At 34.0% G+C, this 25,696-nt stretch overlaps 2 protein-coding genes across 2 annotated transcripts in view; one reads left to right on the top strand and one right to left on the bottom strand.

Moving 5' to 3' along the window:
- The window catches only part of LOC144360035 (importin-5-like), a 32,239-nt gene extending 24,012 nt beyond the window's left edge, over positions 1-8,227 (top strand). Inside the window, exons 20-25 of the mRNA XM_085500739.1 lie at positions 891-1,013; positions 1,130-1,204; positions 3,103-3,247; positions 3,575-3,803; positions 4,367-4,508; positions 5,392-8,227. Of these exons, the coding sequence (XP_085356865.1) occupies positions 891-1,013; positions 1,130-1,204; positions 3,103-3,247; positions 3,575-3,803; positions 4,367-4,508; positions 5,392-5,481 (804 nt within the window). The 3' untranslated portion in view covers positions 5,482-8,227. The remainder of the gene's footprint in view (positions 1-890; positions 1,014-1,129; positions 1,205-3,102; positions 3,248-3,574; positions 3,804-4,366; positions 4,509-5,391) is intronic.
- A 1,325-nt stretch (positions 8,228-9,552) lies between these two features.
- The window catches only part of LOC100374762 (FERM, ARHGEF and pleckstrin domain-containing protein 2), a 29,142-nt gene continuing 12,998 nt past the window's right edge, over positions 9,553-25,696 (bottom strand). Inside the window, exons 12-24 of the mRNA XM_085497573.1 lie at positions 22,399-22,583; positions 19,612-19,701; positions 19,200-19,333; positions 18,792-18,873; positions 18,269-18,455; positions 17,778-17,828; positions 17,276-17,406; positions 16,469-16,627; positions 16,164-16,277; positions 15,607-15,840; positions 15,393-15,500; positions 13,039-13,190; positions 9,553-12,794 (exon numbers count right to left, since the gene is read on the bottom strand). Of these exons, the coding sequence (XP_085353699.1) occupies positions 12,740-12,794; positions 13,039-13,190; positions 15,393-15,500; positions 15,607-15,840; positions 16,164-16,277; positions 16,469-16,627; positions 17,276-17,406; positions 17,778-17,828; positions 18,269-18,455; positions 18,792-18,873; positions 19,200-19,333; positions 19,612-19,701; positions 22,399-22,583 (1,682 nt within the window). The 3' untranslated portion in view covers positions 9,553-12,739. The remainder of the gene's footprint in view (positions 12,795-13,038; positions 13,191-15,392; positions 15,501-15,606; positions 15,841-16,163; positions 16,278-16,468; positions 16,628-17,275; positions 17,407-17,777; positions 17,829-18,268; positions 18,456-18,791; positions 18,874-19,199; positions 19,334-19,611; positions 19,702-22,398; positions 22,584-25,696) is intronic.

Genomic DNA, 25,696 nt, shown 5'->3' with positions numbered 1-25,696 from the left:
CTCACACACTCAAGAAAGGCATCAGCGCCCTCACATGCTCAGGATGGGAAACAACACTCGTTCAATTCAAAACAACATTAATAACTATTGAAATTGTGGATAAAGATTCATTAAATTTTAAGTTTTGTGTCTTGAAAACAATTTAACAATTGCATTGCGATTCAGATATTTTAAAAACGTTACTAAGCATGTAACCTAAATATCATCTGAATGCTTGTATCTACAAATACAGTAGTGCATACCAATGGGATTCTATCATATCGCGACTTGTTAATTTGTGGATATGTTTATTTATACACTTCCCAATATTTTATGTAGTATAACTTTATTTACTACAAATGATAATTGTTTTGTGAAATTTGCAAATAAAGTCTGCCATGAACAATATTTGGATTAACAAAAAAAAACATAGTCTGCCATTATATTATATTATATTAAATAGGACACTGTAACCTCGTTATAATGAAAACCTTTATAATAAACTTTCTGATATACTTGTAAAATACTTTATTTTTGCTTGGAATTAATTTTCGCTATTTTTGCTGAAGGAATGATTCAGTGAAAATAAAATCCAGTGAATATACCTTTTCCCCTATATTTTACATTCAACTCGTCAAAAATCAGTGAAAATAAATTCCATACAAAATACCCGAAATGTCCTTCCAGCAAAAAATTAATTCCAGTTAAAATAAAGTATTCTACAGTAATGAACACATTGTCTCTCGCCCACAACAATCTCAATGTATTATGTATTTTATTATAGTGAACACTTCACTATAACAAACTCACTGTATATCCTCCAAAGAGTTCATTATAACAAGGTTACAGTGTATTCTGATGCAATGTGATGAAATAGTAAATGTTATACCCTACACTTTCTCTACTTGTAGGATGAGGATGATGTGTATACTCTGAGTAAAGTTGCTGATGTCATGCATGCTCTGCTTGGGACACATAACGCTGCAATCCTGCCATTTTTTGAACAGTTATTGCCGCATTTTGTGAGATTATTGGTAAGTATGTATTCCTGGTTTTATGTACGATGTAAAAATAATTATACCGCTTCAATATGTTGCTGTTCTTTTCTGTATCTCAACCAGTTGGTCGTCTTCTGTTGTTTTTTTTGCAGTCCGCAGATAGGCCATGGGCTGATCATCAGTGGGCCATTTGCATATTTGACGATCTTCTGGAATACTGTGGACCAGTGAGTATATTTCAGTGTCTAATAATTCATTGATATTTTTCAACAATTTAATGGTAGACATATTGAATGTCAAGGATTTATATAAGATAATGGATGCATGTCATCAAACATTTCTAACCAATCGTATTGAAGAATATACGGCCACATGGAAAACAGAAATGGCCGAGATTATAACCTTATCAACAAGAGGGGCGGGAATCCGCTCCTGTACAAAAGTACAAGCATTATGAATAAATTATATGCTAATTATTATGCAAATTAGCCACATCCTTGACACATTGCTTACTGATGACATACTTATCCCCCATTTGTGGCTCAGCGGACCATAGGTCTGCTGAGCCTATGGGATGGGTTTCTGTCCTGCGTCTGTCGTCCGTCTATGAGTGTAGATGGTAATTTGTTTAATGAGAAGTCAAAAAAGTCTGCCAACAATTATGCAAATTAGCCCCCCAAAACTCTAAAATTCCTTCTATGCTACTATGACACTAAGTGGTCTACAGTATTGATATTGATAATGCATGTGCCTTGGGTTGTCCTCTATCAGTTTTGTTAATTTGGTTAAGGAAATTTTCAATTTCCTAATTTTGGCGAATATTTTAAAATGGTAATTTTTGGTCAAAAATTCTATTTTCGACATCTTCTCCAAAACTGGTAGTCCCATTCCGATTGATCTCAAACCAGCATGGTATATACGTTCGGTGGACCTCTATCAGATTTGTTCATTTTGTGTTGACATCTTCAATTTTTAGCAAATATTTTGTCATTTTTCATCAAAAAAATGGTGCTTTTGACTTGTTCTTCAAAACCAGTAGTCCAAATTCTTTGATACTTGTTACACATGTAGCTTGGATGACACTTCATCCAGTCACTAAAAGTGGCTAAATTTATCAAAAATTTCAGAAGTTCATGATTTTTTTTATTACCTTCTCCTTAATGCACTACAGTTGTCGGAAAATAGACAAAACTTGGGAAGATTATACAATGATGCCATATTGAAATTATATGCTTACAGGGAGATATGTAATGTTTCCCATTTGTTCTGTCAACTGTTTCTCATTCTCACATAGCACATGGGAGTTCTAAGTTTTCTTTGATTGGTCTATTGCGATTGTAATGAAAACATAACCACTCAACATATTTAAATGTGTATAGACATGATTGATTTTGGTGGAAAATTATGCAAATTGCCTAATTTACATACCAATATTTAGGCTTTTTTGGTGATATCTTGAAAACCATTTAATATGTTTTAATAAAACTTGGTGCATAGATGTGTTGGGGCAGTTTCCAGATATATTTAGTTTTTGGTGGAAATTTATGCAAATTATTGCATATCAGCTAGTGAAATTCAAGCTATTTGGGTGCTATTTCAAGAACCATTCAACATATTTCAACAAAATTTGGTATGTACATGTATTACGAATTCAGATAATTGCAAATATCATGTTATGTTATTCTCTCAACACGCTTAGCGTTCTTTTTAAGCTCCCTTTGATTCTAATTGCATTGAATATTTCTGTTATTATGGTAAAAAATTCCACTTTTTGCATTATGTTTTATTGTCTCACTCACTGCCTTTTGGGGTATTTGTCATATACAGCACTAATCTTTTGTACAATAGCAGTTGAGCTACAGACCATTGGCCTATTTTTTTTTGCCGTGTGTTATAACAGCCCATTTGCATCTGTATTTCCAGAAATGTACAAGTTGTCTTGTAATTCTCAGATCACCTTGCAATTTGCGATCTTCATTTTACATCATATCAGGTGCATACACTCATCCTATAATGTCTTAATTTATACATGTTTTTAAGTAGCGGTTGCTTCAGTTACCAACCGCAGCAATGTTCAAAGTAATTAAAAAGTCTAATTGTGATGGATTTACTATTTTCTTAACAGTCATCATTTAAATATCAAGAGTATTTCTTGCGTCCGATGATAGAGTATGTATGCGATAAAGTAGCAGAGGTTCGTCAGGCAGCGGCATATGGTTGTGGTGTGATGGGAATGCATGGCGGCACTGAATATGCACCAGCATGTCTTGGTAAGTCATTGGTTCATTCTTTGAGGATTGAGCATGTCAACTGACAATCAAACTGTTTTTTATGAAATGGGCAGAATGTGTCAACTGTTTTAAACTTAGACAAAGATTAATGATTAACTACTTGCCCGTATATCCCTTCAATTAAATTTGTGTACTTCATCCTACAATCAAGATGTTTAAATATTTTTAATTTCTGATCTCAGGAAAATATAATGGCAAAGATAATATTATTTGTGATGTCAACAATTCAAACTTTATTTTGGAGCTGGATGGATTTTGTTCAAACATAATATCTACATGGATTGATTTATATAAATTTTATTACAGAGGCCATATCATTTCTTACTCGAGTCATACAAGATCCGCAATCCAGGGAACCAGAAAACGTCAATGCTACAGAAAATGCCATTTCTGCTGTCACCAAAATAATGAAGCACAACCATGGTAACATCAATGTTGAAGAACTCCTGCCTCATTGGTTGTCGTGGTTACCAGTTGTTGAAGACAAAGAGGAGTGTATACATATTTACAGTTACTTTTGTGATCTTATTGAAAGGTACATGACGGTTCTCAGAATATCGTGATATCAGCACATCGCTTCTTTTTTGGATGATGATCACACAACTTTCCAACTACCAGGGTTGACCCATTTGGTGACCTGCAATGTGAAATTTGTGAAAATCATTTTGCTGGAAAAGTCAGTAAAGCATCAAGTTGCTTTTTTTATCAACTCAAAAACTATTAGCATATTTGCTCAATTAGGAGCGTTTCTTCAACAGAATCGCATATAAACTTAAAAATGTAGTCTATTTTATACTAGAATATTAAAATATGATAATAACGATAGATTTACCTGCTAACCCTAATAAACGTGCCAGACTTTCATGTCTTAGTTCTAGTGCAAGCTGTAATTCTTTTGATTCAAAGTCTGCAATGAACTTTTCCCATGATGCATTAGACAATTCCGAAGTGTTTGTATTCCGGAAATTAGAATTGAAAACCTGGTGATTTCAACACGTGACTAACATCATGTTATTAAGAATTCTCTCCAGTTCCCTGTTTGTAGTTCTTTGGTCATGGATGGTGGTGTCTTTCATTTGTATTTGATTTGTATTCCAGTAACAACGTGCAGATTCTTGGTGCAAATAATAGCAATTCTAGTCGGATTTTAGCAATTATTGCAGAAGTGTTTTTAAAAGATGCTACATGTGAGGACAATGAGCTGACGCAGAGATTGATCAATATTGTCAGACAAATACAGGTAAGTGATGATGTTTTTTGAGATCTTTAAAAATATATCTACTTATTTCAAAATTTTCCTAGTGAGGTAAAAAAAAAGGTTTTTGGTGATATTGAAGAACATCCATTTCATGTATTTTTGTATTAAAAAAAAGAATGTTTTATGGTGGTATTTGGGAAGATATCACATCATTTCTCTGTGTAAATATTGCTGAGAGGGAAGGAGAGTGGTGATGTTTCTTTCAGAGTGTTTATGGTTTATGCAGGAGTTAATAAGGCCAGACTTTTAATATCCCTTGTTTCGCGAACCCGCCGAATGAACAGTAGCCGAAAATGAAATAAAAATTCAATTTTATTTCAGCGTAATTTCTCGCGCCCGCCGACTTGTAAGTGCAAAACATTGCTAAAAAAAACTTATTTTTATCTTAATTTTTTTTTTTTGCCCGTCACATAACAAACCCAAGTTGCATTTTTGTGGGAGTATTATGATCAAAGTATCGAAGTCTCGCGCAGATGAGAAACAAGGTTATACATGTAATAAAATTGTCTTCCGCCCTCCTCAAAAAAACTCGAGAAACAAGGAATAAAAAAAGCCTGGCCTAACCTAAAAGCAACACTCATCTGAAGTGTGAATATGTGACTTGCCAAGAAAGGATCATCGCTTTACAACCTCTATTGCATTTGGATGATCTGTGATGGTGTGTGACGTAAAAACTAACCAGGGAATAGAAGAACAATAGTAAAACAGTAAAATAGTTCTGATGACAGAGTTCCTTTAACACATTGCTGGCTGGCATGTTTTTTTTCTCGTTCATTTTGGCTATCCATGGTGGCATTCACCAGGTGATGTATAAGATGTGTAGAAAACGTCTTGATTATATATGTTCTCTTTATTTAATCCACAGAGCAATGCTGAACTATGGAATGTATGTACGAGTCAGTTATCTGAAGACCAGAAACAGTCTTTAGCAACTGCCCTCCAAATGGCTCAGTGATTTTGTCAAGCTTTGTACTTCAAGCTCTGCACTTCAAGCTCTGCACTTCAACTTCTGAACTTTATAATAGATCTTGCTGAATGCATTGACAGTGGTACTTATTCACCCATATTTTTTTCAGGAGCCCTGCATTGAAGTCTTTACTAATTTTTCAATATTCAAGCCCTTGTATGAATGAATGAATGAAAGATCTCACAGTATCGGTGCTTATGGGGAGAAGGTTGTCCCGTCTTACCTAATTTGCTCTTAGCGGAGGGGACAGATTTCTAACCTCATCACTGTTTATGTATTCTACCAACTTTGTGTCTGCTACAGGTTGTACAGGTGTGATTGGGGGGGGGGGGGGTTGTGTTCAGTTTTTCAAAAAATGATCAAAATGTGACAGCTAGATGTCAGTCAAATTAAAATTCATGACAATCAATTAAACTAATCTTTGAACTTTAATATCATGGTAATCTTTCTTGATAACAACATTTGTAGCATTGGAGGTGCAAATTAAAATGCATCAGTGTGTTAATAATTCATACTGGTTGATATTAATAATATGCATAACCATTTGCGTAGTACCAATATAATATTTTACATGTTTGAGCTTTGTGGACTCCAAGTATTGATGACAGGGTTCTAATTGTAAGACACTTTCAACAATACAGTAGATGAATTGCCAATTGTTTGACACACCCCTCCCAATTCAAATAACATGCTGACTACTTCAGTGTACAATCAAATTCCTTGTTATTTCTATTTCCCAATTCAGATAGGCATTTGTATTGATTATGTACACTTTATTTCTATCGCATCTCTGCAAATAAATATTTACATAGTTTTTCTACAAAAGCAACCAAAATTATAATTGCCTGTATGAGGCAGTATTTTAGTTGAAAGCAATTTGAAAAGGGTTATTTCAGATGTAGTGTCAGTTGTTACGCGCAGATCCTTCACTTTCCCCACGCAATGATTGACCCGAGGGTCACTTTGGTTTGTATCAGATGCTCTAGTTCAGCAGTTTTCAAGATTTTCAAGAAAAATTGAATTACCGTAAAATTTGTATTAAAAGCCACATCCCTAATATAAGTCGCACCCATTTCTTTTGAACAGTTTAGAACCAAAAATTAATCATTTCTCATACGTGTAGATGCTCTAATAGAAGCCGCAGCCCCTCTGTTGCATTGTACCATTTTAATAGAAGCCGCGGTTTCTAATACGGATTTTACAGTAATGTCAAAGCAACGTTAAGCCTCATCTGGTTAATGTAAATGGCAGGATAAGGGTTAAATAAACCATAGGATACTTTGTGCTAATGTTACTGGGGAAGAGTATATTTATGTAGATTACTTTTTGTTTTTATTTCCTGCTGAAAACTAACCTAGGAATGTTGTGTTCGCACTTTACAACACATACCCTGAATGTCTACTAGAATGTATATTTAACTAATTATATTTTCGTCAATATACCCCTTTTGTAAATTTTCCAATGATTTAAAATAAATAATTCATACCGGTAAGATGTTTGGGGGAGATGCACCAAATGGTTTCCAACAATATTTTCAATATTGAATGTGTTTATTCTGTTTCTGACACCCAGCCAGTCGGATGAAAATGTATATTTACCTAATTTTATTTTCACCAATTTACCCTTTTTTGTAAATTTTCCAATGAATTAAAATTTTTTTGGGGGGTACCTAAACCATATGGTTTCCAAACCACCTTTACAACATTGAATGTGTATATTCTATCTGTTTCTCTAGTTATGTAATATACATGTAAATATAGTGTGGTTTCTGAATTTATCCATTATAACAGCCTCATGTGACTGGTTTATTGCTTTGTGATGGGGGTCCCTATGATGTTCAGTCGAATATCATATTTGCTCTATTAAAAGTTCTTATAAATTAACTGAGGTGTGTCTATGGTCAATACAAGCCATATTTCAATGATCTAGTATACAATAAATGCAATTTTTGGTTTATGTGCATTTGTATTAATGTGCTTCTAATTGAGCAAATGAGGTACATGTATTTTATTTTTCTTTGCAGAAATTTCAACACAAGCTGTTGTATATTTTTTTCTTTCTCCTAAATGTTCTGTTTTTTTGTTTTTTTTTGATTGACATGACATATCATTGCTTTTAGTGAAATTGTTTTTTTTTATTTTTTGAATATATATTTTTGGCCGGGATTTTTTTTTTCTGCAGCAATTTTGTTTTTTTATTTTAATGCAGACTAAAGTGGTTATTCTATGAATTTTGCTTTTGGTCTTATAATACTGTAGAATCATTTTGAATTAATTACATTGACTTTGTAGAATTTACAGTAATAATTAAATAATGGCTCTTCACTAGAAGCTCTGACAAATCTGAATTGCAACATTCATAATTGCTTTGAGAATAACTTCTACAAGGGAGGGATGATGTGATTGGTGAATTTTGCTTAAAATCAACTGCGTATTTTCTCAATGAAATTACCCACTCAAAAGCTCACCATTAATGATGCTATCATCAGGGGGAAAAACTAATATCTTGGTTTCCATGGAAACTGGTCTTGTTACCCCCCAGGACAGATTTATATTTGGTACATGATCAACAAAACTCATTTTTGATTCTGTGAATTTGTTCACTACCCAAATATTTCAGTGATTTCCTTTTTTGATATCAAAATTACAGTGTAGCAGAGGAAGACTATTGTCTAGTAAATAAATTAGCCTTGTAGATATAACAAGATCGGCAGAATAAAATTATTATTGAATTACACCTTGTGGCATTTGTATTCTAAGATTTCTGGTCAAAGAATGGGACATCGCCCTCTATGGCTAACTCACCTGCGTCACATGTCAATGCACTGATAGCAGAGCTCGAGAAAGCTTTCCTGTCGGCACGTCTTGTATGATGTTAAACAATTACAGAAGTAGGATGTATCTTTAGGTTGAACTTTGATTTTTAGGATTTGTTCAGCTTGACAGTGTCAGCTGATATTTCATCAACCTGTCGCATGTTACACAAGTTTGTATAAATGTTTGATACCATAACCTTGCTGTTGAACCTTGCACTCAGGTGCACCACTGTGTACAATAGAATTAATTACTTTGTTACGTTTCTGTAACTGAATCTTACAACCAATTACATTTATGTTGATTGCTCTGGTATTGCTCATAGCTTTATCATTACTTGGTGCAGTTTATTCTGTGCCCAAAATGTATACTTTCTAGTTTTAAACACATGGAGAAACATTGGAATGATGCAGAACTATATAGGTCATCTGATTACGTTTATTATTTTTGCTGGTCCTGCATTTGTTGCCAAAACGAAAAAAATATTTAATCAAGAATCTTTAAAAGCTTGTACAAAATTTTGAAATCTCTAGTTCATGTGAATACAGGAAGTCGTGCCTCAGTAAGTCACGGTTTTGGCTAAGTCCGGGTGGCTCCAATAAATTTTATTGTGTTTTGTCAGAAGTTTTGAAGTAAAAGTTCTGTTTCGTCACATTGGGTATTTAATTGGGCATTATCGAGCTGGACGAGACAACACCTACTGGCTGTCAACTCTCTGTCTCTGACTACTATAGACAGACTGGCAAAACGTTTTTTCTTTTGGTCAGTTGCGTGCCATGTTTGTTTTTGGGCTTAAGTTATTAATCCAATAGATATCAGAACGAACTAACACGACTATAATGTTATAATGTGATGTCCCTTTTTAGTATTTCATAAAATAACACTGTTCTGACTGTAATTTTGGGTGGTCTCGCAATCACGAAATGGTCATTCTAATGCACTTTAGATTGCCATGCATATAGCCGATTTACTAGTGTCGCTTTCTAATGAGAGCTTCTTTTGTACAAAAGTGACGCAACATAGCACACAACAAAAAAGCTGTTGGCAACACCCTACAAGTACTGTTGCCGTGATTGCTCTCTCCTGGGAATGACTATTCCTGTTGACACTGGTATTCCTAACTGTCAGTCCCAGCTATTCCACAATTCAATCATTCCTAACTATTTTGCTACTGATATTCCCTAATTCAGACTTTCCTAACTATTTCAGTTGACACTATCATAAGAGAGTACACTGCACATGTATCTTGAACAGAAAGGTATTTTTATTGTCTATATTATTAAAAGACAAAATGACCATGATGGCTACAAGCAAGAACACACAAGATAATATTCTTGAAAACATAGTACACAACATGTATCAATTCTTTCTCTCAGAGTTCTCTTCATTGGACGAGGTTGAAGCTTTGCTTGACTTACTACCATATTTAAGTTTTCTAGCTAAAAAACATGCCAGTTTGGTCAGGGCTTAATCTCAACTAAATGGAAGACTTGATTAATTCTTTTCAAATCATAATTAGATGCTAATTTATGCAAGAGCTAATTTGAATATATTGCAATGCTCATCAGCATATTTATGCATAGGGCTGATATGATCCACGTAATATGGAAAGTTCTTGGCGGGATTTGTCTACACAGCATTCTTGTGACCTGCAGCATATGCGTCAACAATGCAATAGCGAAGGTTGTAGCGAAATGTCTTTGCATTGTGGGAGTAAATAATTACGAAAATGTTACAAAAGACTAATTTAGACAATTTTGGTTACAAGGAAGACTATCAATTTGAGAATAGTGTTTTAATAGAGGTACGGTAACCTGTATATGAAATCAGGTGGGGTGAGGATTTAAAAAAAAACTTTGTCGGCTGAAATTAAGCAGAATTTTTTTTTTTTTTTTTAGCGGTAAGAAAAAAACAATTTCTCAATAGAGTTAAAAAAGAAACCTCTTATTTGGAAAAGACATGCTCTCAGATAAAAATAAATCTGTATTTCACAAATTTCCTCCAGTCCCAGATGTGCAAACAATAGACCTTAAAAGACGGACACGCACGTAACTGCGGTATTCATCGAAGACAAATGTTATAATCCCCAATCCACAAAACAGTATCTGTCATGTGACAGTGCAGTGATGTCACACACACACACACACACTGGCAGATGCCACAGCAATTTTTAAAAATGTCTTCATTGCTGAGTTTCTCATTGTCTGGTTTAATCTATCGTTATAATTTTTCATTTTTTGCAATTCACATTAAGGTATGTATTTTTATTTTATTTGAATCTGTTGACAGGTTTTATCGTTGTACCTGTCTTTTAAGGTCTATGTTTTAACAGAGTTATGTAACTAAGCTTCCCACAAATCAAATTCATTTCATTAAATGCACATTCTCCCACATGCTTTCCCATCAAAGAAATTTCATTTGCATCATTTCCAGCATACGTCTTTCACTCCAAGCCCATTTCATTTCGCCTGAATTCTTCCCACAAACGCATCTCATTACATCTCGTCCAAATGTACCACCAAACTCATTTAATTACTTCCATGTGGTACTCACCATACCCATACTTTCAAAAATATGGTATACACCAAACCCATAACTATGGGTTGTAAGTACCTATCCCATCCATTCCTTTTCATGGTATCCGCCATAGCCACTCCCTTTTGCCCACATGGTACCCACCACATCGATTCCTCTCACCCACATGGTACCCATCACACCTATTCCTTTCACCCACATATTACCCACCAGACCTATTCCTTTCACCCACATATTACCCACCACACCTATTCCTTTCACCCACATAGTACCCATTTCATCCATTCTTTTCACCCACATAGTCCCCACCACACAACTCTTTGAATGCCATTTTTTTCCAAAAAAATTGCAACAGACAAACCACTAAAATATTACACTAAATAAGCAGACAGTTTAACACAGTTTGTATTTACACATTATAGCTGCAATGACAAATTTTCCTGCTTTCTACAAATGCTGCGACTCAAAATCAATTATTCCAAGACAAGATTTTTCAAGTGAATACTATGTAAAATCAAAATGGCCACCAAAATGTGAATAGCAACAAATGAAGCCTCTAAAAAAATACAATAAAATGAAAAATTTCAATGTGACGATGGGGGTTAAATATTTCAAAAAGATCCCATATCCCCCCTCCCAAAAAAAACAAACAAAAAAACAATTCACTCGAAATTACTAAAGTAAAGACAGATCCATAGCTGTGATTAAAACCAAGACAGTTAACTTCCATAGCTGGCTTCAAATTTTAAGATAAACTTTATTTTAATACTATCCCATTAAAAAAGTCTTACATATGTTTTTGTTTTAATACAATTTTTCATTTACATTCAAAGCATATCTTGATAATCACAGTACTATTTCTAGTTGTACAAAATAATACACATTTTTTTTAAACATTTCATCTTTTTTCTGAGATGTTTCCTTTTTTTTAGTAAAAGAAACAGTCCTCGATTTCTAGTAAATTAATTAATGAGCTCCACAAATTGTTATCATTGATTTGAATCTAAGTAACTATGAACTGAATTTTGATTTGTTTCTACTTTGAAAAAAAAATGTTTTTGTTTAACTTTCAATTTCATTAGTAAAGCATGACTGTGTAATATGGTACGCAAACAGTTAAGACAAAGTATGTGGACATACAGAACCGCTCAGTCTTCAAGAAGACGAATACACAGGCTATAAATAACACACTGTTTAGTAGTTAACAATATACAAACATTGCTTTGTAACAAACCTGGACTTCAGGGCATAGTACTTTATTGGTTTTAAGACCACACAAAAAAACAAAACTATCTCTATAACTACGTGACAGTTGCTGTGATCAGTTCAGACTATAAAACCTCATACGATGCTTAAAATACACTATTTCCCCTTAAAATAGAATAAATTTCAATTAAAAAAGTTTAGTAAAAACAAAACTCAATAATGAGGGGAGAGGGGAAGGGTAATCCATCATTTTGGTCAGTGATGTGTGTTCTTGCATCAATAACAGAATATCTCAAAGAAAATAAACAAACAAAAAATAGAATATATAACAAAAGCACACATTTGTAAGTTTTTTTTTTTTTACAAGTGGCAAGAATAAAGTGCCACTGTTATATATACTGGGATAATTACAAACCACTGGAATTGCATTTGTATCCTTTAGTTCATAGTTGCCAGAAATACCAAGACACTATATTCTTCATTTTTTTCGTCGTCAGTGTTTTCTTAGCAGCAACACCAATGTCAAAGCCATCACCAGCAACATAATTGACCCCAATTGTAGGATTCTTCTGGCATCACATATCGACGAACGGATTTCGTATGTTAATGATAGACCAGTGTGTATCCATTAACGCATAGTATGCACAAATTATTTGATTAATACTGTTGGTTTTTTCCACTTAATTTCAATCTCATTCTTGCGTAAACTTTGAACTGTATGTTGCACTTCCAAGAACCTCCATCCATCTAGGAGGGAAAACAAAATCACAGATAAGAAAATGTAACTCATGTAACTTCTCAAAGCGTATATCACATTTGAGACTCACCATGGTGAAATAAGTCTGGTTCACAGATGGATTAAAGTTAAAAAGTGGTGAAAATCTGACAGAAATCAAGCCACGAGAAGCCACATTATTGGTTCCCTGTATGTTATCTTCATCTGAGACAAATAGCTAACGTAAATAAGTTCTGCATACTTAGATGAACTCACCTTCCAAATGTGTACTCGCTTTCTGCTCTGAAGAAATATACATGAGTTTTAAACTGTAGTTTGAAAACATAGTCTTTCTGTATACTATCACCTTCAGATGGGATACTAACAGTATAGCCCAATAATGGCAGACTGGCGAGTGGAAAGTCATCCTGTAACAAGAAATGATATGCATTTAAAACACAAATCAATTCATACGACCAGCATCATATGTAAACTCTCATGTACGATGATTGTTTCATGTAGAAATATGGAGTAAAGGTACCCGACTTGAAATTAAAAGGGTTCTTGAAATAACTGGGTGAAGTTAAAATCAAAAGAATTGCCAAATTACTATTTTGTTTGACCATGAAATCGAATGTAGAATCCTTGCTTATCACAATACGAGTACCTGGTAACATTTTTTTTTTATGAATGACTCATTAATTATGCAAATCCCATGAGCAATACAGTGTTTTTTTTCCACATTCTGCTATAAAAGTTCTTGCGAGTTTCATTTTCAATAGAGAAATTGATTTGAAACTTAACAAATCGGATGATGTTGAATTTTTGCTCTTTGATGATTTAATTGCATGCATGAAGAACAAATTTGGAAATTTTCACTGCGACAAAAGTTCAGGAATTACACTGATTTAAGGACATTTTTTGTAATTAAAGCAGTTTACAGCATATTCTTATTGCTGCGGTAGACTAGTTTCCCTTCACTGCAAGATCCCATGTCTTGTGTGAAATAGAACGAAAAACAAGCAGCCTATCGGCTGAGATAGCTGAGCTGTTAGCAATGCACATTTCAATTAAAGAACTGAAGACATCATTAGAAAATGAACAATATGTATAGTATCAAAGCAATCGGACTTACAGTTTTTAACAAGAAGTCGAAAATATCACTTTCTACCAAAAATGACCAAAATATTCACCAAAATTAGAGAATTGAAGATATCACGAAATGAACAAATCTAAGAAAGGGTTACATGTAGTATCTATATAGTAATATCAAAGCAATTGAACTTTTGGTTTTTAACAAGTCGAAAATATCACTTTTTACCAAAAATTACAAAAATATTCACCAAAATTAGAGAATTGAAGATACCATCACAAAATGAACAAATCTGAGAGAGGTACACATGTAGTACCTATATATGTAATATCAAAGCAATCAGACTATTGGTTTTTTACAAGAAGTCGAAAATATCACTTTTTACCAAAAATGACAAAAATATTCACCAAAATTATAGAATCGAAGATACCATCACGAAATGAACAAATCTGAGAAAGGTCTACATGTAGTATCTAAATATGTAATATCAAAGCAATTGAACTATTGGTTTTTAACAAGAAGTCGAAAATATCACTTTTTACCAAAAATTACAAAAATATTCACCAAAATTATAGAATTGAAGACATCATCACAAAATGAACAAATCTGAGAGAGGTCCACATGTAGTACCTATATATGTAATATCAAAGCAATCGGACTTGTGGTTTTTAACAAGAAATCGAAAATATCACTTTTTACCAAAAATTACAAAAATATTCACCAAAATTAGAGAATTGAAGATATCATCACGAAATGAACAAATCTGAGAGAGGTTCACATGTAGTACCTATATATGTAGTATCAAAGCAATTGGACTTGCGGTTTTTAACAAGAAGTTGAAAATATCACTTTTTACCAAAAATGATAAAAATATTCACCAAAATTAGAGAATTAAAGATATCATTACAAAATGAACAAATCTGAGAGAGGTCCACATGTAGTACCTATATATGTAATATCAAAGCAATTGCGGTTTTCAACAAGAAGTCGAAAATATCACTTTTTACCAAAAATGACAAAAATATTCACCAAAATTAGAGAATTGAAGATATCAACATGAAATGAACAAACCTAAAAGAGGTCTACCCAAGGTACATATACACCAAGTATCAAAGCATTCAGGCTTGTAGTTTTCAAGAAGAAGTCGAAAAAGTAAAACATTGACACGGACGACGACAACGGAGACGGACAATCACTCATATGATAAGCTGCGCTCGACAAAGTCGACAGCAGAGCTAAACAGGACAAACAAAGGTCATAGCATTGTAGTGTCATCAAAACATCAAGTGCGATTTGACAAAAATGAAACTATAATTTTTTGGTATTTCCACGCCCACTAATTTTGATGAAGTAAAGACATCTCAATGCCATATTCCTCTGAAAGATTGGAATTTTGACATTGAATCGTAAAAATGGGAAATTCTAGTTCAAAATCAAATCAATCGATTTTTGCAGCAGACCACGGCCGTGTCTTTCAAGCATTACAAGAGATCTCACAGTGAATGGGAAATTACCTATTTTATACAGAAACACCTACCTGGTAGGTTTTGTAGAAAAAGAGGCAAAAGTTGGTGAAGACGACCCACAGCTTCTGCCACCCATTACTATTTTTAAACTTCCTTAACAAATAACCACTCAGCTGATTCTGGGATAAAAGTATAAAGCATACACAAAGTAGGTGAGAAAGATGCATACATAAAGACCCAATCATATTCCAGTATCAAGTCACATGACAGGAAGTAACCACTCACCTCAACTGCTCTTGCATGGTCTGTCATGCTGACACTTGTGTTTCTATGCCAACAGACATGCATGGTTGTATTAGCCCGGTGGTGGGTCTGTCTTTCTAGTGATCCACGGGGTGATTGGACGTCTTCCTCTGATTCTTCCAGAGTGTTGTCTGCATCAAATGATGCTTCTGATGAGCCAATGGATTCCATCGATTTTGTTTGCTTCTGAGCCATTGCCATGGCAGTTTTAATGTCCTACCATAAACAAATATTTATTTTTTATTATTTTTTTTTTGGATTTTACTGCTTACTTTTACTGCTAATATTTTAAATAATAACAATAATTTACTGAAGCAATACATGATAATTTGATTTTAAAATGTTGATAAGTTTGAACCTTGACTGCCAAGGCCAATTTTTGGTACTTTTCAAAAGGTAAACCCTGCATAGAAAAATACAATAAAGCATATAAAACGATGCATCAAAAAAATTACAGCGAGTAAAAAATTAAGATAAGAGCAAGAAATGACATTAATAGAGATTCCGCTGAGCAAATAACACTAATTTAACCGACTTACAGCCATCCATTTTTCTTTTTCCTCCTCAGAGCTAGCTGCTAGCACTAATGTCTTGTTACCACCATATATGGTAAAACAATGTGAAGCTGCTCTCTCTTGTTGACTGTCTTCAATCTGAAAAAAAACAATTATTGATAAAACAAATCTTGAATATAGATGGATAAAGCAAATACAGTAGGTTTATGGATTGTTAAAATATAAGGTGAGTATTAACTACAAGATATCCTTACTCTAGTTAAACCAAAATAATTTTATTTTATGTTAACACCAGGCAACACCGTAAATGAATAGTCAAGAGAACTTACTACAATGCCTTTGAGTGGTATTTGACCATGAACTTTGAACTGGTTGGTGGCGGTCACACCTTTACTTGTATAAATGAGCATGTCGGAAAAGAGGAAAAACATGCGCTGTTGGTAGCCTTTCCTAGATAGCTTGTGAAGACATCCTTCTCGGATGAACTCCTAAATAAGGAAAATGACAAATAATAACATTAATACATACAAGTGTACAGGGTGTCAGAATTTAAGACACCTTCCACATTCTAGGAAACATTACAGCAGGTGCAAGCAAATTACCTACACCTAACTTTTGCACCTAGTAGGCAATTCCCAAGGGATTTTACAACAGACACTGTGCCTTAGATGTGTGGCCACGAGAAATTTTTGTCTAACACTTAATAATAGCAATAATTGTATACAAGTTCAAAATCGGGAACTGTATTAAAAAAATAAACTGTTCTCACGAGGGTACTTTAGGCAACTCCATCATTATATATTAGAGGTGTTTTTTAAATAATTCTATCAACAAGGTTTATTATTTTCCTGAAACATTCAACATAGAGTTTTATTAAATGAATGAGCATGTATGCATGTATGTATACGTGAAATAATAATGTGGGGATAACAACAATAAATAAAACATAGTTTGATAAATGTTTGACTCAACGCCCACAAGCTAATTGCTGAACCTATCTAAAACTCTGGGTCGTTGTTTTGATTAACTGTCACGTAGGCGGGTATGTAAATCTATTGCATCATAAATCTTAAAGTTCCTCAGTATATTGCCTACCAGTTGTGGAAACACAATTCTTGTGTGATCAAAAAACTCACCCTTCCTGGCTGGACAAGATTTTCGATTCCCACCAAGTCACGTTGCAGTTCCGTCAATTTCTGAAAGTTTTCCAGTTTTTTCATACTTTCATGAACATGACTTGTGGCTTCAGTAACCTCTTTTAAAGCAGCTGGCAATGAATAAAATAATTATTAATAAAAATTATATAACAAGTTTATTAATGTTTAGTTAAACATATAATTATATTAAGCATATGAACTCGCATATCAATGTCAAGCTGGCGGCGACATTGTAACAGTTTGCAGTCTGAGTAAGGAACAAGAGAAAACAAAGCCAAAACATCTTGATATTTACATAATTACAATTGCAAACCTTAAATTTGCAAGAGACAATTTTACATGACTCCGTGAACCTTTCTGAGCATCAACTGTGTTCTGTGCTGCCTTGGTGAATAGAAGAACAGCATCATCATTGCATGTCTCTGGAGGTAGATATCAAATTTGTATCATTATCTTTTTTATTATTATTATGTTTTCTTACCTTGGCAGTCATTGTAGTCAGCATGTACAGCAGGATAATGTTTAAGCAATCCTGAAAATATGACAATAAGTAATAATAAGAAATAATTAGTAATTAGTTACAACAAAGTTACAACATAGTTACAAAGTTTACTCGCTTGGAATTAATTTTCGCTATTTTCGCTGAAGGAATAATTCAGTGAAAATAAAATCTAGCAAATATACCTTTCTTTTCTATCTTTCACATTCAACTTGCTAAAAATCAGTGAAAATAAATTCCATATAACACACCTAAAAAGTTATTTCAGCAAAAATTAATTCCTGTGAAAATAATGTATTTTACAGTACTCTTTCTGAACTGGATACAGTGTCTCAAGGTGCCCTAGCTTGCAGGGGCGCATTTAGCCATATGTCTTTGTACGTCGAAAGACAGACCCAGTCCTAAATCTAATCATGTACAATGTATCTTGTTTGTTTTTCGTATGAATACAACAACAACAACAAATTACTTACTTTCAAGTATAAGTTTATAATGTAGAAGCCTCTGGACTGGTTTGAGTAGGAATGTATTGAATGGCAGGTAACAGACTTTTTGTAATTCAAATTCTTTATAGACAAGTTCAAATTTCTTTGATTTCCTGGTTGCCATTTCAAGTTCAGTTAGGATTTCATCGTGTTTTTGCATATACCCAGTATACAACTACAAAGAAATGAAAGGATAATCAGAGAGACGTATAGCATAACTAATTTTTCAATATTTCCTAGATTTAATTAAATATTGCCAATTCAAAGAATAAGCTCACATGTAATGTTTTATTATATATCAAATAAATAAATTTGTCAGTCGAGTGAACTGGTGTTGAGAACCGTAAAACAACGAAACTGCAATGACTGCGTGCATTCTAATCCAACCTCCAGCAGTCGTGGAAAAAGTTTCCCATGCAAGAAGGAAATCCAAAGGTTTTTCTTTTTCAGGCTTTTCGTGTCAAAGCAGTTTTCAAACCAAAATGGCATGAAGATATCGTTTGAAACACACCTTGATTTCTTTCATATTTTTTTCCATAATATCTCCTATCCTTTGGTAGTTCCCTTTCAGGTGTGCGTTTGACCGTCCTTCCCTAGAAACAAAATAAAACAGTGACTTGTGTGAATATCGATACTATCAAACAATATTCCTGTGACAAGTTGATGCAATCAGTGCACAGATTTACATCCAACTGACCTGCCACCCCCACCCCCACCCCCACCCCCACCCCCAACTAATAAGTTAGATTTATCAGATGAAAACAATTTTGAGAGTTTGCTTGTTCAATTGATTGTTGAGTGAGCTCCACCTGTGATTGAAGTTTATATTCCTCCCAGCATGCAACACTCCAGGATTAGATCCCCAACAACTCAAGATAAAACTGTTGAAGTGATAAAACTATTGAAAAAGAATTCTTACCACGTGGCCAGTCTTTGTTCAACTTCTTTTACGAATCCGCAGTGAAACTCGTAGATAGGGTCAAGATTATTGAACAACATTTCAAGCACTCCGGACGGCATTCCACTCTCTTTCATCACAGCTTTACGAAACCACTGTGAAAGATAAAAACAAATTTCATCCCTATAAAAATTGTAGATTTTGCAAAAATATGATTTATTTATGATCATAAACATGTTAATTGAAAATTATGAACATCTTTGGTTTGTGCATTGCAATAATTGTCATGGCAACGAACAGAGTGGTGACCAAACCATCCCAACTGGGAAGCACATTCTAAATTGATGACATTTCTAAGTCAAAAAATATAATTGTCGATTAAAACTTCTTTGTTAATTATAATTAACTAACAGAAGTATGCAGTTAAACTTACCACAACAATTACTTCTAAATCTTTAATATATGTTCTTTCAGTGGTGAGTATTTCCTTCGCAATGAAGTAGGCTTTGTCAGTAGGATGTCTCTGTCAAAAACACATCAATGATAGAAAAAATGTTACTTTAAGAAATGACAGAGTATGTAAGTAACATATACTGTAAACTATTTGCAAAAAACAAAATGGCCAAGTCTGACAAAATCAGCAAATTCTGTAACATTGACAAATTTGATAGGTTGTCCAGACAGTGTTACAGTGACTTTCTTAATATTTACTTCCTCGCATGAAATTTTAAATTTCTGGCAGACAAAGTATAACAGTTATTTATAGTAAAATTTAATTAGTATCTTTGTTAATTACGCATGCAAATAATTATTCCAATCATCTATTTTTACAATTGTAGTTAGTGATTGTTGCAAAGTGGAATGTAAACTGCTTTTGTTGGTCAGAAAAACTTTGTACCAGTAAAAATTTTACTGGGGTCCTAGAGACATGGAGTCACAGCGAATTTTGGGAATTTTTGTCCATTTTATATCATCAAATTAAAAAAAAAATTCCTAGAAGCAAATGTTTCCGCATTTATATTGTTAACATTGAAGAGAAAGTGGTTGTCGTGCTGCAACGTGTTTGATGTGAGTCCCATGCAACTTATACAACACGTGTTGCACTACGACTACCACCCTTCAACACATCACCTGCTAATGCAGTTTTTTTTTTCATATTTATTTTGTCAATCTTTCAGCAGATGATGTGACCTAGATGCTACGAGAGATTCTGAAAATCCAACACCCTAAGGAGGCCATTGCTACTGTAACATACATTATATTAAGTAACACTAGAGGGCGCTATGTACATTCACTGGCTCCCATTGGCCTTGTAAACAACAAGTAGGAAACAAGAAGCAGGAATCTTACAATAACCATATTTTGTTCCACTGAGCTCGGATTTTGGCTCAATGGCATGCGACTGAGTGACGTAATTTGAAAATATTCTAAATACAAAAACCAGCTGTAATACTGTAATATTTAAAATAAAATTATGCCCATGCATCTGATTTCATACTCGAGGTGGTTCTAGCATTTCTTGCTATTTTTGTGTGAAAAGATGGCAAATGGAAATTGTTATATTTGTGAAAATTATTAGATTACTGTAGAATACTTTATTTTTGCTTGGAATTTATTTTTGCTATTTTCGCTGAAGGAATGATTCCGTGAAAATAAAATCCAGCGAATATACTTTTTTCTTATATTTCACATTCAACTCATCAAAAATCAGTGAAAATAAATTCCATACAAAACACCCAAAAATCCTTTTCAGCGAAAATTAATTCCAGCAAAAATAAAGTATTCCGCAGTAAAAGAAAAACCCTGCAATATATATAAACTGACTATGAATGTAAGCACTGTCGTCAGGTAAATTTTTTGTAACTAAGGGCTATAGAACAAAGTAATTTGACAGACCAGTCAGTCAATCAAACTGCTGATACAATTACTAGCTTCCAACTGGGGAACCAGTCAAGCACATCCAAAGCGCCCTCTATGCTTATACCTTACCATCATTCTCAATGCTTGTGGAGGGAGCCTTTTTGGAGGTGATGAAGTTGTGGAGGTGCATTTTTGGAGATGATCAGGTTGTGAAGGTGGGTGGAGGTGCATTTTTGGAGGTGATTAGGTTGTGGAGGGGGCCTTTCCATGTTACTGTACACTGTGATAATGTCAAATGCATTCAAGCCGTTGCCATGCATACATAGCACTGATTAATGAAATGCATTGACTCATTAGCAAAGCATGCCTATTTGTAGCGGCAACTGGAAAAGGGTAGTGAGTTATTTCTTCATCAGTTTTCTGCGTACATGTCAATAATTGTTCTGCTTTCATGAGAGATGGTATTTTACTAGATGTACCTAAAGATATTTTCGTTTTGTAATCTGATACTAAATTCCCCAAATATGAAAAGTGGGTCGTTTCTATAAATTTAACATGGTGATTTTCTTTATACATTACTGTATTTGTTCTATTAGAAGCGTATTTCCAACAGAAGAACATATGAAAACCAAAAATCGCATTGGCTGTATACAAAATCAATAAAATATTTGATATTTTGACCATAGAAAAATCTCTATATTTTACATAAATGCATACGCTTTTAATAAATCAAATATGGTATTTTGAATCTTTCTGACATTATATATTTGTCATTGCATTATATAATCATTCTGATGTGAAGTTAAGTTTGGAAAAAATAAAGTCATAATTTTATAATAGTTAATAATCTCCTTTTCGTAAAAAAAAAATATAAAACATACCAATTGCAAATCAAGGGATTAAGAGTTAGATGTAGCTATGAAGGAATTTTGGAACAATATTTGTATATATTGCAGTGCAAGCAACAAACCTTAACCATGCATTATACCAACACCAGGACCTGCTAGATTAATAAAGTTGGGGGAAGGGAGGGATAATTAAAAGGAACAAATGCAGAAGCAGACATCTTAAATATTCACATTCCAAAATAACAAAGAATACATTTCAGATCAGAAGAAAATTGAGGAGAGTGTTTTCTTTTTTGTTATAAACATTACCAAGCTATAATATAAAGCGCATTCACAGGCACGTACAGGTTATAGCGTAGAAAAAGATTCATCCGCACTTGACAAAGATTCGTATGCAAAAATTCAATGTAAGTGCAAATATTTGAATATTCCACCAACTTTATTAATCCAACAGGACCGCCCCAACTCTACATTTATCGCTACAGGAAGTGCACCAAAACATCTCTGACTACCTTCAACAATTCAACTGGTGATACCTTTCTCCGCGTCCCTAATTCCCCTTCTTCTTGGCTGCCTTGACTACCAGCACCTTCGTCTGACACCAATGCAGACATACGAATACTCGATACAGACACCGATGTTGTCACGGGTGTAGTTTCCATCTTTGATTCTGATGTAACAGGCGCATGTACCACAACTGTTGAAAGAATATCCCAACATAACATGTAGTAACTGCGTTATATAAATCAGACGGTAGAACCCAATTATTTGCAGTATTCGGGTACTTAGGTTAGTTGACGATCGACATAAAACGCAAATAATTATGTGATGCACTTTTAAAATTTAAATAAAATTTGTCATCATTTTTTTTGTAATCCAGACACCTTTTTTTCCCCCATCAATCCTGCCCTCAAAACTTCTTGATTGTGATTCACTACGACTGATGAGGTTACCGTAGATGATATCTAGTCATGGACAATTTATCATCATATCATTTCTTTGGTTGTATTAATTAATAAATGAATGTGGTAAATGCAAGTGATTTGTCTTATAACTATGTTATTAGGTAAATTGATAGACCAAGAAAGGATAAAATGGATAGAACGCAATTAATGATTAGGCCTTGCAGTGGCAGTACATCAGATTAACATCAGTACAGAGACTGTGTTCAACAAAATGAGATATTTCTCAGTCAAGTAGGGTATAAGCCTATTTTTCAGATTGAAATTATTGAAATTCCCCACTTTCAAGCGATAGTTGTGAAGATGTACCTACCACATCATGTGAGCGCTCTAAAGCGTTCAAGAATGAAAATTAATTCTGACTGTAATCGATTATCAATATTGATTACTTACAGGGAGACCGTATCAGAGTATTTTAAAAATGTAAAACAGGTCATAATTAAGACTAAATTTACAGCTAATTGGAGAAGGAAGAGTAAGGTATGTGTCTTGAATAAGTCTTGATGTCAGCAACCACAGGCAGTTAGATTCCTCCTTGTAAATGTACGAAATAACACCCGTACTAATGCGCCTATTTGTAGGCAGGTAATTCCATACACTAACAATATTCATATATGGCCATAGATTTCTGATTACCATATGATATTACCATATCAGTAAAGTACAAGTTCAATAGGCCATTTCCATGAGCATTAAAGGTCACACATCCTGGTACTTTTGATGGTATGACAGTATCACAAACATACACAATTTGAATGTGTATTTTCGTTTACTCAAGTAACTAAGACAAATAATTTCCAAGTTTGAAAATTTGAAATTCATTTTTGATCTTCATACTAACAACAGTACCAGGATGTGTGATCTTTAGAAAGCCATGCAAGTACCAGGATGTGTGACCTTTAGAGGTCAGAAAAGTAACCAATTGCTTGTACATATACTCATGGAACTATAAACCCCAGGAAGAACAACGAAACTAAGAGGATTAAAAAAACCTTTGTCTTAGTTTATCTTACAGTGCTTTCGCTTTTGTTTCCACGACATTAGTCATACTCCATGTTAGTTGCCGCCGATACGCCCGTTTCAACCGCTTTGCTGGAAATGGAAAACTTGAAAAAAAATTTTCATATCTGCGCAGTAAAATATTTCGTTCACTACGCATGCGCAAACAAGTCGGTCTGCAGGGTGACCTTCAGTGTACCGGAAATCATGCAACGGGTCGGAGTTTTAGCGAGTTTTCATAATTTTTAATGTCGTTTTTAGATTACTTCTTGTTTTTTTCAACCCTCGAAAAAATAAGGTTGCGAAAGTTTGCGAAACATGGGGTTTGGTGAGCTGTTTGTTGTTGAGATATCCCGACTAATTCCGTGTTTCCCTTCGATCGCCAGAAGTGGCAATGTGTTTTTTTTTCCCGTTGAATGTCGATCATTTATCAGTGTTTTTGTCTTGGCGCCATTATTTTTTTATGCTATAACCGGAACAACTCGGTCACGTGATCTCCCGGAGTCGTCCGATTGACTCCGAAAATGACCGATAGTCGGAGATAAACGTTCATTTGCGTAAATCGGCTTATTTTTTAATGCGACAAAATAAACAGTCAAAATAAACATTCGACATCGCGGCAACTATCATAGTTCAAAGGAAACGAAGTGGTTGTTCTTCCTGGGGTTTATAGTTCCATGATATACTGAAAACTGTCAGTGGCTGAATTTTTCAAAAACGATTTTGATGTGACAATTTCCTTATTTTCGTCTAACACTTCACGAAATGAATGATGTTATCGAAAGTATTTTCAAAGCTGTTCAAGTTACATACGTATTTGGGTATGTTGCAGTAAAGCATATGATATTGAGTGAAAGGGACTGAACTATCATGGAAGACAACAAAAATGGAACAGTTTTTATGAGCATTACAGATATTGATACAACCTGTCGTTTGATTGGCTGTGCAAGGATGAGATGATGAGAGCGGCTTGGTAACCTTTAACAATCTAGTATAACCTAACCAAACCCCAATCTTTAAACATTGCAGGAGTGACACAAATAAAACTTATCGGAACTGAACAGTTCTGTCTACATAAATTTGATTGTATTCTAAAAATCAAACACATCTGTAAAACAAATAATCTGGTGTTCAGTTCAGGTTTCTGTCTTGAAACTTAAACTGGATGTAGTATTTTCTTTTGCGAAAACCAACTAAGACTAATTAGCATTTTTAACCGATTTATCTTCCATTCAGCAAGTGTTGTAAAATATTTTAAATCAACTATATCAAATTTTCCACTAGATTTTCCACTTGATTATTTCAATTTTTCTGGAATTCTCTAAATAAATATTCCTAGTATGCAGGGCCATCTCCTGTGCAGTACCCTATTAAATGAAGTAAGGGATTCTGTTGAAACACAGCAAATGAGAAACTATGCCTATTTCTCACCACAAGAGACTGATTACGCATCATTTCAAGTGAACACATACAGCTAAATATTTAATAAATGATTTTTCCCTATGGAAAATGCAGCCGAAAAAACACACATCATTTTTTTTTGAGAGACATGTAATAGTTTTATTGCGACATCAAATTGACGACATCTCAACTACATCCACTTAAGTTAACACATCATTTAATAAGCCGCATCCCCATTTTCATAATGGATGAATCCAGACATGAAACAACTTAGTGATCTGTACAAGAAAGGATAGGGGGTGAAAGTATTGTAAAAATGGCCACAGAGGGTTATCCTACAGCTTCAACCATGTCTAATGTAGTACATCTGACGTACCAAAAACAGATAATTGCATAGTTAAACTATTCGTATCTCATGAATAAACAGTATGTCAAATATCACCAACCC

This window comes from Saccoglossus kowalevskii, chromosome 1, assembly GCF_978046115.1.
Source record: "Saccoglossus kowalevskii chromosome 1, keSacKowa6.1, whole genome shotgun sequence".
NCBI classification, from domain to species: domain Eukaryota; kingdom Metazoa; phylum Hemichordata; class Enteropneusta; family Harrimaniidae; genus Saccoglossus; species Saccoglossus kowalevskii.
Note: the sequence above shows the minus strand (reverse complement) of the source record. Positions and strands in the feature narration are given on the sequence as shown.